The sequence below is a fragment of the Brugia malayi genome (assembly GCF_000002995.4).
Source record: "Brugia malayi strain FR3 genome assembly, contig: Bm_v4_Chr3_scaffold_001, whole genome shotgun sequence".
NCBI lineage: Eukaryota > Metazoa > Nematoda > Chromadorea > Rhabditida > Onchocercidae > Brugia > Brugia malayi.
In genome coordinates, this window is record NW_025062477.1 from 4645355 (window position 1) to 4661547 (window position 16193).

Genomic DNA, 16193 nt, shown 5'->3' on the forward strand with positions numbered 1-16193 from the left:
TAATCTATTAAAAAAATCTATTTTTTTTTTTAATCTATTTTTTTTTTTCTATTTTTTCTATTAAAAAAAAAAAAAATTATAATTTGTGAAATCAAATTTTTAAACATTTTTTTCTTTTTGCCAGAGTGAATATTTTAAGTCTAGTCGAAAATAACCACGACTTAATCTTTCTTAAATATAATCTTAAATAACTTAACTTGCAACTTACGTTTAATAAATCCTTTTAAATATTTCATATTTAATAAATCCTTTCAAAAATTATAATTATTATCTGAATATGTTAACTAAATTATTTTCCTTATTATAAGAAATGTTTTTCAATAATATTTTTTGTTCAGAAATTATTAAATAATTTTACCTACTAATCGTCATTTTTTTCATATTGTATGGTTTATTTTTCCTGTATTTACAATATGATTAATTGTATTTTCTCAAAAAAAATAATTTTTTCTTTTTCATTACAATATTTTTGTTTACTATATATTCTTTTAAATCTAATCAAAAAATTTCTTAATTTTAATTTAAATTTCTTAAGTAGTTTGTTTTCAATTTATTATTTATTTTTTTGAATATTTTTTCTTAAATATATTTTTGACATTTTTTTTTTTAAATAAATAGCAATGAATTTTCATTTTTTTTAACTTAAATTTAATTAAATTCATCTAATTTTAATCAAATTTGTTTAAATTTAAGCAAACTTTTTAAAATTTGATTAATTCTCTTCAAAATTTCAATAATATATTATAAATAAAATGAAATGATAAATGGGAAATGAAAGCATTCAAATGAACAAAGAGCGCACATGCGGGTGGTATCGGAGAAATCGCCTTTAGACATTAGCGCAATTTTTGTTACAGTAAACAAGGCGGGAATGACGGATTCAAAAGGAACGAAGGGAAGACGAAGAGTGAAGGAAGTGGGATGAAAGGTGGAGGTTAATAGATGGGAATGGATTGATGGATTAGGGATGGTGATTTGTTGATTGATAAGTGATAACTAAAATAGGATGATTTATATTTTTGATAAGGAAGTGATTGGTACAATATGTGATTATCGTAAATGTGTCGCAGTAAAAAGTATTGATTATTTGTAAAAATGATAGTGTATCGTGTGATATAGGATAAGCAGTGATAAGTGATGATAATTAATGATGATAAATAAAAAATGTTTGACATTTTCATAGTCAAACATTTTTGAAATGATAATAAATAAAATTACAATTAGGTGATCATAACATGTCACAATATCAACGAATTATTATCAGTGATTCTTCAACTGACGATGACAATGATAATGATGATGAAAGTGATAAGGATATTGATGAAGTACAAAGTGATATTTACGAAAATGATGAAAATAGTGGTGGCAATATTCAGTAAGTTTATTGTTGTAATAAGATGATTTATTATTATAAAAAGTTGTAAAATTTTATTTTATGTATTTCGAAATTAAGATAAGTTTGGCATTTTTTCTAATTCAAAATAAGTTAGCTTAATTTATTCTGATTAGTTATTAGCAATTTATGATTCAAAAAAAGTGGCAACATATTGCTAGTAATAATTAATAAGAAATATGGGAAGTTTTGATTAAATGATAAAATTCAAATTGTTTCAAGGATTAGATTTGAATTTTCTAATAACAAATTTATTTCTTTATTAAAAAATAATAAAAAATTAACAGAGACATAAGTCGTTTATTGGAAACGTTGAGTTTCACGAGACGAAACACGTATGGACATCGAGTTGATCGTACGGATGATGAAGCAACAAGCGTCAGTGACGATACTTATCTGGAAGATAGTTTTCTCGTTAAGGATTACACTTCTTCTGAAGGTTTTATTCTCATACTTAATTTTCAATGTGCCAATGTCTAATTAGATTAAGCTGTAATTGGATTAAAATGTCTAACTAGGTTAAATAATAAAATTTAAAAGCGGAATTTTTTTTTTTTTTCAGAGAATTCCTCAAATATATCAAACGATGAGAAATCCTACAGAAAGAAAGAAAGCACTTACAATCGACAACGGCAAAAAATTATACGAAAGGAATTAGAAAAGGTTATTTAAGACTTGAAGAACTGATCGATGGCTTAAATATTATACGTAAAAGCGTTTTCATGATTTATTGTCTTTTATTGATCACCTTTTTGCAGGAAAGCGCGGAATTTTCGTCATTTTTCAAAAGCGATCTTTCGGATGCAAGCATTGATAGCAAAAAAGTTTCAACACTATTTGAGTTATATCCCGAATTGAAAGAGAATGTGAATCTTAAGAGGTATTTTATTATATAGCGGATTTTGATGGTGAATTTTTTTGAGTGCTGTAAAGTACTATAATGCAAGATGAATCAGGCATTAAATTAGAGTAGAGTAAAGCCTAACAATTGAGGCCAAGTAGAAATTGGACAAATTTAACGGATAATAAGGTTGAGTTATATGCAGCTATAGCTAATAGTTAATTGTTAAATTTATCTTTAAAAAAATGATCACTTCAATATCGTAACAAATGTAATTGATATATTAAGAAGATAGTAGCCAAGAAGCTCTCATGGATTAAGATTAACGACCAATAACTTATAACAGCAACTTAGAAAGCCAAGAATAGATCAAAGAGGTGTTAAAATGATTAATGCTTAGACATATTATTATGAATTTCCTGGGTTTTCTATTTCAGAAATTCGTTGAATAATTACGGTAACAAAATATGCAATGAACTTGCACTATCTGATGAGGATAGTGATGAGAAGTTTGAAAAATGTATGTCTCATACTATATTTCTGTAATGCTTTTTCTTGAGGAAAATTTTCGAAAAAATTTGCATATTGATTAGTGAGTGGCCAAGTGTGGATAGTGGCATTTTGTATAGACGCAATGGTTCGTGCTTCTCGCTTGTAACCTATTAGTACGCTGGATTCGAATGCTTTTTTTTTTCTTTTATTTTGAAATGAAAATTTGTAAAATTCCAATTTCCAGACTTGAAAGAAGTCAAAACTCAATCATCTGTTACAAAAACGTATAAGTCACACGATTTAGATGGGTAAATTTCGTCTTGATTGTATAGGTTTATCCTTTTTGTCCCAATTTTTTTTTTTTTTTTCGCTGGAAAATCTTTCTAATTTAAAATAATATAGCAGGCATTGATTATAACAGAAATTAATAATTTATTTAGCTCCACTTGCTATTGCTTCCTGTTTTTACAAATTTTCATACATAGATTCATCTTTTTTATCTCAGAATGTTTACTGAATATTTAAAAAAAAGATGTCTCAATCCTCGGGAACGTGTATGAAAGCCTGTTGAAATTTGATACAAGTTTTATAGTTATTTCAAACTATATCGCTATTCATTAAATACTAATTAACTGTGATAAGTGTTCAGTGAGAATGGTAATTCTTAATGTAGTTATTAGTATAATCTTTCTTAACGGGTAAATATTAATCAAGATTTAACTATTTATTTTTTCAGGTTAATCATGTCTGATAGCGAGTTCAACGTTGAGTGTAACTCAGAATGCGAATCAAGCTCAAGCGATGATGTACAGCTAATTGGTGAAATAATTAATAATATTGGGGATGAGAAAATTCGACATCTCCCAAAAAACATTAGCAATGAGTATGCAACATATTGGCATCATCCGCCAATAGAAAGTAATATTTTGAATGTATATATCTGTAAATTTCTAGGATTTCAAAAATTTTTGAGGAGAAATGGTATGCTATTCATTGAGTCTAAAGAAGTTTATCTGGCAGTAACAGCAATCGGAAAATTTATATTAATGTGTCTAAATTTTTCACCTATTATTTCTATACTTTTCAGAAAACATAAACAAAGATAAACATGCCAATATGCTTTTGGAATCACAAAGTGTATCAAATACTCAGAAAACGGTGAATTTGCTTTTCTTTTTTTTCATCATGATTCAATTTAAACTATTATAATGATATTAAATAATGCTGGAAAAAGAAACAGCAGAGAGTTATGCGAATTAATTCAGAGTTATCAAGATGATGATGAAATTTTCCTTTTGGCTCTTTCACAAAGTGGTCCTGTACATCGAGTTGCTCAAAAATATACCACGGCTAAATTTCCACGAATTCGAAAAGAATTGACGGCGAAATTGTTTGATGTATATAGAAGACGCTGTTTCGAAAATAAAGTAAAATTTGATAAATTTTGAATCTTTTTCATTGATTAAATTGTATGCACGTAGTATGTAATTTTGAGGGAGAAAATTTCCGATTTTCATTTTGGTTTCAACTAAATTTAATTTATGTTGAATTAACAAAATTTCAGTTAGATCCAAATATGGTACTAAATTGGAATGCACGATTACGACTAACAGCAGGTCGCTGTCGTTGCAAACCAAATGGCACAGCCGATATCGAACTTTCCATCAAAGTTTGTGATACTCCAGGTAGATCACCGTTCATTTTGCTTTTTAAAATATAACAAAACTTGTATTTTACATGCAAAATAAATAATCAGTTGTTTTATCTCACTTAATTTTATAATTTTATAACAATTAATTATGGGACATATTGATCAGTATTTTCCTTCTCATATAAGAATAAAAGAGCTTCAAAAAGATATGCAAATGAAGTAAATTTGATTATAGAACGGCTACGTGATACATTGTTACATGAAATGTGCCATGCTGCAGTTTGGGTCATCGATCATATCCATAAGGGTAGACATGGACCGGCATGGAAATACTGGTAATTCATTTGCTGAATAATACTTTAAATATGCTTTGGACTTCATGAATATTCACTAAAATAAGATTTTACTTCTAATTTCAATTTTTGATGATATTGAAACGAAGTTGAAAAACATGCTACACCGGTTGAGCGTATACATAGGTCCTCAATTTATAGCTTATGTACTGGGAACAAGCTGTAAATATTACATTTTAAACTGATTAACAAAAAAAAAAAAGAACTTGGTAAAATATGACTTATATCAATATGCTCATGAAAATAGGCTTTGAATAATAATTGGTGAAACTAAGGATGCATTTGAAAGAAAAAAAAAGATTACTTAATAGTCTTAGTATTATTATAGTATTAGTATTATATTATATGTATTATTGATAATTAGCTTCACATAATTAATAAAAATATTAGAATGAAGAAAGCATAAAATTTTTATACCAAAGCTGTTTTGGATTCAGTTTATACATATTCAGTGGGTTATTTCTAAATTTATGATTCACAATTTTTCAGGGTGCATCGATGTCAAAAAGTGTTCCCATCTTTGCCACTTATCGAACGATGTCATAATTATATAATTGATGCCAAATATTTATATGTTTGTGATCGTTGTGGACAGACGTTAGTCTTAATTTCTGCAAGTGTTAAAGTGATATTTCAAAGGTTAAAAAAAAAATGCTGATGTTGGAATAAAGAGAATATATATGAATTCATTATGTATTCCAAATTCTTTCCTTTAAACATTCATTGGTTTGCATTTTACATTGTTATTACTAATATACAAAGATACTGAAAATATCTGATTAAATTTCAGAATCAAACGACATTCAAAATCGCTTGATATTGATCGTAAAATCTGTGGCATTTGCCAGGGACATTTTATCCTAAGATCGCGTGATGGAAAGGAATTCTTGAGAAGGCGAGCCAATACATTTGCACAGTTTGTAAAAGAAAATTATGGAAAAGAACGAAAACCTGGTGTGAAGCCTGCAGAAATCATGAAGATTTTATCACTACGCTTCAAAGAAGTTTCTTTTTCTTTTTTTTTAAAAAATATCAACCAATAGCACCACACCCCTTAGAACAGTAAAATTTCTATTAATAGGAATGAATCAATAGTAATAATTGTTCACTTGTTTCTCATTAATTTTGAAATGTTGCAGCAGAAAGGAATGGCTTCCGAAACAGGAGAAATTATTACTGTGGAATAATAAAGAAAAAATTTCTCTCACTGTTGGCAGTTTTTCCTATTTTTGTTATCAATTTTTCTAATATTTACAATTGAAATTTACATTTTGTTAATATGAAAAATTTGGATCTTATGTATACTAATTCGGATCTTGAAAATTTGGGAATTTCAAGATCGTGTAGTTCTCATAACAGTTTAGGCTAATCTCAAGAAACTGAATGAGAGAAATTATTTCACTTTTTTTATTTGGATTTCTGAAATGGACAGAATAAATTCTACAATCTTCGATATGAGCATTTCAAAGATATAAATCCTTGTTGTTAAAGCTAACAATATTTACAACTGTTGTTAATTTCATTTGTTTTTTTTTTTTTTTTTTTATTATTATGACTCACAATTATTCGGTGAACAGTGCAAATGAAATATTTTAGTAGATACTGATTGTATTTCTTGCGATCTTGCTGTAATCCGTATGAAACATTGGAAAATATCATTTTTATAATATTATTAAATCATGAATATATGAAATCATTACTTCGCATTGATGTCGATGAAAAAGTAGTAGCATAAGAATGATCGGCAACAAAATTTTCTCTTGCATTATCGTCAATTCCATAATATCTTTGAAGAACAGGATGTGTTAGCGCAAAACATTTCTTATCCTTTAGACTAACTATTGAACCAGATGGAATACCAAGAAATAGTTGATCAGGCCTTTTTTCTTCCCATTGTTCTCGAGCAGGTTTTCTCTCGTATCCCATAATTTGAGCCAAATCCTCCTCCGCTTTGATCAAATCTTCCGGGTCAGCCAAATAACCACGACGCCGAGGATCAGTGTAAAGTGAAATCAGACTTTCAGGGGGGGCTTTGCGTCGTGGGATAGGTCTTCCTGTAATCAAGTCTCAGTAAGATCGGATGTCATCTTTTAATGCGGTAATACTAACAATATACTTGAGGTCAAGTAACAAACTTTTTAATTAGGAGAAATAATTTAAGATAAAGGTGAAATATTGAAATTTGAAACAACGATTCAGAATGATTTAACTGTGAGTACAAACTAGATTTTCTAAAATAAATTAAATCCAAGAGTTGGAAAAAATGCAGGCTTTTTTTTTGTACCTGATAAGAACCATTTTTCTGGATCAATAGCTGCTTCTAAAGCCGCCGCATCATAATATGCAACTCTGACTCTACCTCCAGCTTTTTCCACGGCTGCAATTGCAGTTTCTGAGGCCCACTGTACTTCCAAATTTATAGCAGTGGCAAAACAATCGGCACCCTAAAAAAAGCTAAGTAACCAGCTTTCTGAAATCAAAACAAATATTTGAACAATTTAATACATGATATTTATTCAAAATGAATATCATAACTCCAATTCACAGTCTAATAATCTTCCAATTTGCTCGAACATGTTCATAATTCCCACATGATACTCAATAAATAATTCCTATTATTCAAGCAGAGCAATGGATTTTTTTTCTTCATGAATTACAGACAACTTCAAATGTAAAGTAAAATTTAACTTCTAAGAAATATGAAGACAGATGCACTATCACCTGATCTGTCAGCTGTACTCCGAACTGTCTCAATGAAGGTTTACAATGATATCTTCGAGTATTGCATAGAGCAGTGATATCGATCAATGATGAAGTATCTAACCAACCCAAATCAATTAGTCGTTGTAACTCAACCAACGATAATGGTGGATATTCTCGCCTTAAGCTAAAAAATCATCAAACTTCTATTAAAATTCCCTTTAAAACAAGAAAATTTGCATTTTCGTGTAATAAAAAAAAAAAAAAAAAAAAGAAGACAGGACAAGAAAGTGAAGATTTTCATGGAAAAGCAACGATACAGAAATATGTCTAAAAAGTTAAGTATAAAATTATCTTGAAAGTATATCCCTCAAAGCTATTTAAAGATTTAATTATTCACTTCCAGTTAACTGTATTGCATGAAATATCAGAATGATGTGAAGCCTGAAAAGATAGGAACATTAAATGATATAACAAAATAATCAGTTGGAAGTAAAGAAATCACGAAATGACCTACTTAATATCACCGTTAAAATGTTCCTCGCCTGGAAAAAGACGTTGCCATGGTTGATAGAAATTACCCCAAATCCATCCAAGTGGAGGTTTCGCAGCATGCTGAAGCTCACCGATTGTATGCCCAGCTTGATTGTGCAAGGAAGACTTTATTTGACGACGCTTAAATAAACTCGAATATTTGATTAATTAACCATTGCGAAAAAAATTAAATCGAAGTTGCTGCCAATTTCACTCGAATTGCATGCGAGAAATGCGTCATGCATCATCTTGAAGTAAAAAAAAAAAAGTTGTAATGATATAATATCTTGTAGACGCAATATACAAAGGTATCACAAGAAATCGTCATAAAAAAACTTTCTCCTTAGCTATAATAAATTAACACAAGATCATTTTTCAATCAAAATTCTAGCAAAAAAAAGAAGCAATTCGTTTAGTAGAAATGATGGAAAAATGAACTGTTAACTGAATCAAATTCACATTTTACTAATCTCGGGCAACAGTTCATAACAAATCTCATACCTGAGTTCTAGCACCAGGATTATCTCGAAGATCTTGTCTTTGCAAACGGCTTGCATTTTCCACATAACGCAAAGCACGTTCACGTGCCGATTTAATTACCTTTGAGGCCATATTTTACAAAGTGATCTAAATAATTCACGCATAACGCAAGCAAACAAGCACATCAATCCATGCATACATTTCGAATTTTCAATATTGGTTATATACCATTCCATGAACTGATCGAGGTAAGCAAATTTTTTATTAATAATGATATAAGACGCCCTTGAACGTGCAACAATGTTGACATTGATATTAAATATTTCATTGTGAACTATAAATAATTCAAAAACTGCAAAGGAAGGCTAACTCAAAATATATAATCAGTACAGGATCGTTTACCTTCCATTTAATACAAGAAACCATGAATCAAAAAGCAGTTTGAACTTCTTAATTTAGAAATTATAACCCATCTTATGAAATCCGGTAATAAGGTGAATCTAATTCCCTCAAACTGTTAATGTGCAGGACAATTTTAAATTAACACTGGTTTGTAAAAGTTTCCACTTAACTGGTACTATATTCAAACTGCATGAAATGATGAAAATTAAACTCCGAAAAAGACAAAGAACTATATTTTTGAAGTTTTTAGTAAAATGAATACTAACCAGAGCATCAACACCGAAGTAATTTGTTGCAGCAGTTTACATTGCCATTGCAAGGAATGAATAATAATAATAATTGATAAAAGTTATTGCAACCACAATAAAATCAAATGCTAACAAATATAGATGAAATTGGAGGGATACTGCATAACAAAATGAATTATGAGTATCATACCGAAAAATAATTTTTTTCTTTTTGATTCACCCATGAGTTAGCATTTTATGGAATTTCGTATTACATTAAAGAATAAATTTACAGTTTTTGCTAGCACCTTTCTCAGTAGCATGCAAAAACGATATGCAACAGATGCAAATAAATGGATGAAACGCTCTGGAAATAAAAGTTAAAAGATGAAGATAAAAAATTCAAACATGAAGTAAAAGCCAAAGATGAAAAATTATAGGATTTTGCAGTGATAAGCCTGAAAAATATAAACAATTAATGATATACTTATGTTTTACTCAATAAATTTAAATTATGTAAAGTTACATTCTATCCAGAATTGAAATTCGCAAAAAGAAAAGTGATATTTTTGATATACCAGCTTGATCTACACGAATGATATATAGTGAGAAGGTTGCAATGGAAATAACCATTTTAAAGCTTGAATATTTGAAATACAAAAAAAAGAAACAGGAAAGAAAATTTTTCAAGTATCACTGAAACCGTGAAGCCTGTACAAGTAAAGAAAATTAAGTGCACAATTGATAAAAAGCTAGAAAAAAGCTTTGAAGATGGACCAAAAATAATCAGACATTTAAAATACTAAATCTAGTTTCATTTAATAGAGTGAAAAAATGTATCACTGATAATTCCCCAATAATTTTAACATCTTTTTTTGAAAAGGAGAAATATTGAGCAAGGAAAGAAAACCATAAACTGCACAAATCAAAAAAATATTTTTACTCAAATACTTGATAAGCAAGACCACTGAAACGTTGTCGCTTCCAAATAAAATACACAATGCCAACACCAAATGCTGCACCAAGCAAAAGCATAAAGAAGCCAAGAACAAACATCGAACCACCTGTATAACCACGAAAAGTGGGTAACGGCAACGGCGCCCATACTGATGGGATGATACCCAAACTTGCTTTTGAAAGACTGAGCATCTAAAAAAAACCAAAGAAAGAAAAATAATGAAAGAAACATTTTACTTAGGAAAAATTTGGAAGTGTACAGTGGGACATTCTACTAGCCAATAAATTCATCAAATGAAAAACCAATCAGTCTCATGGATGTCTTTTGTTAAATAAATGAACATTGTCACTCTTCAAAAAACTTGTATGTTCGTGTACAATATGCTATAAATTAAAATATCTTTACGTAACTTTTTCATTTATATAGAATTTCGTATAAAACAACTATCATTGTGATTATAAAAGAAGGAAATCCTTACCACCATACGATGACCAATAAAAATAGGGAATTTTATATCCTTTTCCTTCAATGTTGCATTTAGTAGGTTAACAGCTGACTCAGCACTTGTCTCATTCTAAAATAACAAAGTTTTTAGAGAGCTTATCAATGAAATTTAACTTGTACCAAAACTCATTATTGGAACTTTTGAAAAAAAAAAAAAAAAAAACATTGGATAACGAATAAAGAATTATTTTTTAGTTCTTCAAGAATTCCATGACGATAGTGTTGGAACAGCCCAAGAATTTGGATGAGTTAAGAAAATGTCTAACTCAAAACAGAAATACATAAATATTTACGGATCTATTCCATGCATTTGCTGGTTTAACACCAGATGCTTCACCAACAACGAAGAATGCAACAACGTTCTCTTGAATCTGCTTAAACTGAAATGATGTTGTCTAACTAGCATAAAAACACAATTAGCCATTTGCTCAAGGAAATATCAAGGCTACAAATATGCACCTATTTCAAAGAATTAAAATTGGAAAAATCATTTAAAAAAAAAAGTTTAGCTAACGAAGAAATTGGCAATTCGGAGCACAGAAACATTAGCAACATGTGCTACAGCTTCTCGCAAACCTTCTCGAACTCTTCCAATTCCAAAACTTTCCAAATTTTTCAGCGTCGCTTAAAGAAGTTACCAATACATAAGTAACGATTTCAGTGTAAAAATAAATGAAAATAATGTTTTCAATCTGATATAAGAAAACCACTCAAAAATTGAGGTTGCTTACTATTCTTGATATTGATATACAGATAACTGTCTTCAACAAGTTTAAGGCACGGATAAATGGAAAGTGAGGTCTGCAAAATTCCGTCTTCTGAATCATTTTTGAATGAATGAAGACGAATTACCGTTTTCGTTTTCTTGCCTGATTCGTTCTAAAAAAAAAAAATACATCAGAAATTCCTGACGAATACTTTTAATGACTAAAGTTGTGTAATGCAAATTTTATTAATAATTGTACATACAGCCAACGAATGGGATGGAAATTATTTTTAGATAATACACCTCGTTCAAATTTTAATTTCTAAAATACCATATGGTATTGGATTATTGAATGAAGAAAAGGTGCCGCAGCTGTTTCCACAACCCAATTTCCCGTCGTGTAAAGCAGTTCAATAACTGTTGAGGTTGTAGTTGAATTACCGACTTTTGTAACATAAACATCCAATGGTATATCATCAACTATTCGCTGAAAATTTTTATAAATTCAAACGAAAATTTGTGGAACGAATTTCATTGAAAGAATCCAATATTTTGGATTGAATTACAAAACGAAGACACAAAATCCTCACTTTTCCCGCATAATAGAATACTGAGTCATTTGAGCTCAAGAATAGTTGCGTTGGTTTCTTCAAATCAATTTCTTTCGTTGATGCATTCACCGTTTGTACATCGCCAAAATTTGCATCGATTGCTGAGACAGAACTACAAACATTATTGTCTCCATCTAGCAAATACTGAAGTCCTGCAAATCATAAAAAACCTGTTTTATTAATTTATTTATGAATATTAATGTGCTGCATTTAACAAAAAGGTGCAAAACTTTGTACTTCAAATCACCAGCCTAATTAATATTAAACTTTATACATTACTATTACTGGCAAGCAGTTGTATTTTTCGAAATCCCGAAAAGTTCGGTTTTCCACTAATTTTCATTTAACTCTCAAATTTGAATTCCAACGAAAAAATCGAAATTCTGTCTTTAACTAACGAACCGTATTGGAAATCATGAATAACATGAATGTTGGTGATTCCTTCGGGAATTGTTGCATTTCCAATGAAAGGCGTAATTTTCCCTGACCGAGCATTTAAATGCATCCAAAATATGCGTTCATTACCATTGTAATACATCTGCAGAAATATGAATAAACATTGAAAATACAATGTCATTTACTAAATCAAAAAAAACCTGGAGTTGATGCACAATTTGAGAATCCAATTTTTAAGCATTATCAGAAAAGGAATTTCAGACAGTTAGGAAGAAAATTTTTCTTTGCAACTCTCAAGATTTTTGAAAAACCTAATTCTGAAAAAAAATCAAAGACAACACAATAATTTTATAAAAGTTTATTGTAACTTACATCAATGTCGTGAACGACTTTGCCATCAACATCAATATAATCAAAGGACATTTCAAATTTATTCGGGAATATGGCAGATCTTTTGGTTGCAGGGAAACCGCTGCAGTACAATCCTTCCGGTAGCTGAGAAATTTTTGAAACATTAATATTCTTTTCAGAATTATGACCTTTCAAACCTTTCAAACGAACTAATCAGCTTCCAAAAAAGATCATGCTTAAAAAAATCGAAAAGAAAATTTGATAAACTGTAACGGGACATTACTTGCTAGTAAATGGAAAATGACAAAAATATTAAGATGAGAGCATAAACAGAATTTTAAAAGAAGCAGCCAAAATGCTCACTTCTGTCTCCAACTGTGCACCAGTTAACATCTCAAGTTGTGTAATCTCAAGAGAATCATGCCCAGTTAATATTAAATTAGTATCTGAAACAAAATTATGATAGCATCAATAAGCTGATAAAACTATGTTTAAAGAGAAAGTATAAAATCAGCAGAAATATTAGAGAATTAAAAAGTCTCAAAGATACAAAAGTTTGAGAATAACAAAAGACATATTTTCAAGAACATACCGTTAAAAGTAGCCAGCTGCAAAGACAAAATATATGGATTTTTAACGGTTGAGGAGTATGAGTTCTGAGAATGTTCACCTGCATATGCTGCTTCCAACTAAAGTGCACTCTTTCAAATAATGCGCAAGCAAAGACTTCACTTATTCTTAACATATGTTGCAATAAAAGTTAAACTAAAATATTCGCAATATCATGCTAATGGAATCATTATCAGACTTCTCGGGTAACTGGAAATAGAGTTAGTCTTTCACACTGCGTACTATTCAAAAGTTGAAATTAATAGAAGATTTCAACTTACACTACCTGTAACGTTCTATTCTTTCTTTTATGACAACCAAGCCATAAAACTGCATCAATTCCACCAACTTCTGTTTTATTCCGCAAATGACCATGGTTGAAATTGGCGTAAATGATGGATTTTATCAATTCAGCCATTGTTATAATAGTAAAGTTGTAGCTTTCCGCAAGCTGTGGCTGTAAATATATTGCTGGTAGTGCTGTAACATTTGGTAAAGCCGCACATGAAGTTTCTGAAAATTAATTTCTGAAAATAAGCTTCTGAAAAAGAAAACAAAAAATTAAAATTTAAAGGAAATAATATTCGAAACGATATAAATAAAAGAATCATGAAATAAAACAAGTTAAAACCAATCAAGCAAGTTTACTACTGCATGAACGTTCAGAATCTCACCACTCTATATAATGACAGATTCTCCAGTCCTACATAAATAGCAGTCTTTTCCAAACACTCTTACTTTTCATTAATCATATTGACTTGATTGATAAACCACCAAATACATCGTCATAAAAAAGTAAATAAAATTCTTGGAAAAAAAATTTTTCTTTCTATAAAAAAACTATTCTTACCATTATAGGTATAATTGCGGCTTCCCAGAATGAAATGAGTTGTGCCAGTGTAACGCGATTCGATCGTAATGTGAGTTTCATTTGCTGTATGCCTTTCGGTAATCAAACTTGTTACATTTGTAAGCCAATTGGTGCGTCGAACCACTGTCTACAATGCATAAATTCTCGGAAAAAAAAAATAAGATAAATAAACAAGTGGATCAATATAATGCTAAAATATAGCTACATTCCAACTATTACTCAGCTGTCGCCTAAAAAAGAACTGCTTTTAACATTTCTTCCCAAGCATCAATCAGTCAAGCAATCAGTTATCAGACTTCAAATATTCAGAAATGATATAGCAATATATCCTATATATAACATAAGCTTACCTTATAACTACCATTCAATGCCAAAGTTTTTGGAAGCAAATCCTTACGTGATCCATTTATTTGTTTTCCACATTTAAATTCGTAGCAATTCACTAACACAGCTGGTAATATCGTAAACCAATACCAAATCATAACTGCTAAGAAAAAAGTAAGTACTGGGTAAAAATTTACAAAGAGTATAGCAAATAAATCATATCATTTCCAATAATGATTGGAATATATTTAAAAAAGCATAGAAACAATTATTAGAATATATTAAACTATGATGGAAAGGTAGATAATAAGCTAATAGTCCAGGAACGTGAACAGACTACACTGATAGTTAGGTGTTATTTAAAATCAGTGGAAACAAAGGATATAATAAGTAAACCTAAGTCATTTAAATAATAAATTACAATGAAATTATGTATATTATATATCTAAAATCATTTTTTTTCATATAAAAATTTGCATCAAAATTTCCGAACGTCAAACAATGAAATTTACTTTTTTATTTTTTTCGATGTAATAAGTCAAAACAATATTATGCCTGTTTTGCAGGAATATAGCTATTCTAACCGCAAGCGTACCCACCGAGAATATTGTCATCCTCCCAGAGCATTGGCATTGAGCCAATGATAGCAGTACACTGTGATTCAAATTATCATTCCTGCTTATCATGCTTGTGTCACAGTAGTCTTGAGTAAATATGCTTCTAACCTTTGACCCTAGTTGGGATATGTACGTATATATATGCAGTAAATAAGTATATGAATTGAAATCTTACCAAATTCTATTGTATTGTAAACCTATGCGTGTCAATTGTGTCTGATAACGTGTAGTGATAGTATGATGCTATTTATTATCATATGACATTTACTTATAATGCATACATTTTATATGATGCACTTTTTAGCTCTAGGAAAACGACTGACGAAAAGTGAAATTTGTAATGTTGAAATTGTATTATTTATTATTTCTCTTTCTTTTTCACTTCTCCAACTTCTAGTTACTACTTTTTATCCCTACTATTTGTCACTCTTTTCATTTTTGTATAACTTTCGTTTAGAAAACTATTCAATTCTAAAATAATTAATTTGACTAAAATAACATACAAAAAAGTTGTAAGAATTCATGATGGATTTTTGGAATATATGTTACATGTTCTGAAATTTTCATGGTATTCCCTCTTATTTTATATTCTTCACAAATTGTAGTAAAATAGATATCCTTTACAGTATTTCAAGAAGGTAATCACATTCGTTCTGAACTATTCAACAGATGAGATTTTATGTGTTCGTGAATCCTTAACGGATCACAACTTCTATTTTGAAATTTTCGATTTTGTTAAATTTCTTGTTACAGTTAATGAAGGTAAGTTATTTTCGACGAAAATAATTGCGGAATATATAAATTCTGAAATTTTGACATTTCATGAAATTGGCAAATAAATTTTTATTTTAAATCATTTATTTGCATTTAGCTTTCAGTACTAATACTACTATTACCATTATTACTACCATTATTATTGTTGTTATTGTTTTATTATTATTACCATTTTTATTAGGATTATTATTATTCCCATTATTTTATTATTATTATCATCATTATTACTGTTATTTATTGTTGCTATTCATTATTATATCATTATTACTTTTGTTTCCGTTATTATTACTATTATTGTTAAAATGTTCTTCGTTACTATTATTATTACAATTATTTTTATTGCTGTTATTTTTATCCTTATTATCAGTTTTCAGCTTCTTCTTTCACATTAGTATTTCA

General features: G+C 29.3%; 3 protein-coding genes across 4 annotated transcripts; 1 reads left to right on the forward strand and 2 right to left on the reverse strand.

Annotated features, from left to right (window-relative positions):
• Positions 1-1235: 1235 nt before the first annotated feature.
• On the forward strand, positions 1236-5917 carry Bma-gcna-1 (uncharacterized protein; the record flags this gene model as incomplete). 2 transcript variants are annotated; one of them, XM_001897291.2, is made up of 14 exons in its annotated part: positions 1236-1375; positions 1681-1832; positions 1956-2056; positions 2152-2273; positions 2672-2754; positions 2971-3034; positions 3463-3644; positions 3814-3884; positions 3992-4153; positions 4291-4411; positions 4613-4712; positions 5220-5327; positions 5521-5734; positions 5870-5917. In XM_001897291.2, 14 exons carry the CDS (start codon positions 1236-1238, stop codon positions 5915-5917), a joined length of 1668 nt encoding a protein of 555 aa, XP_001897326.2. The 2 variants fall into 2 exon arrangements, with proteins under 2 accessions (XP_001897326.2, XP_042935920.1); XM_043079986.1 differs by having other exon boundaries at positions 3463-3545.
• A 490-nt stretch (positions 5918-6407) lies between these two features.
• On the reverse strand, positions 6408-8576 carry Bma-mrpl-15 (zgc:92856, putative; the record flags this gene model as incomplete). The annotated part of the gene is made up of 5 exons (XM_001897290.2): positions 6408-6784; positions 7015-7174; positions 7452-7617; positions 7948-8105; positions 8466-8576. The coding sequence occupies 5 exons, from the start codon at positions 8574-8576 to the stop codon at positions 6408-6410; spliced, it is 972 nt and encodes a 323-aa protein (XP_001897325.2).
• A 1436-nt stretch (positions 8577-10012) lies between these two features.
• Bm7191 (Uncharacterized protein) lies at positions 10013-14561 on the reverse strand (the record flags this gene model as incomplete). The annotated part of the gene is made up of 14 exons (XM_001897289.2): positions 10013-10222; positions 10510-10605; positions 10829-10915; positions 11050-11159; positions 11267-11414; positions 11573-11728; positions 11832-12004; positions 12255-12390; positions 12621-12743; positions 12963-13045; positions 13192-13288; positions 13495-13721; positions 14059-14206; positions 14430-14561. The coding sequence occupies 14 exons, from the start codon at positions 14559-14561 to the stop codon at positions 10013-10015; spliced, it is 1926 nt and encodes a 641-aa protein (XP_001897324.1).
• Positions 14562-16193: the final 1632 nt, after the last annotated feature.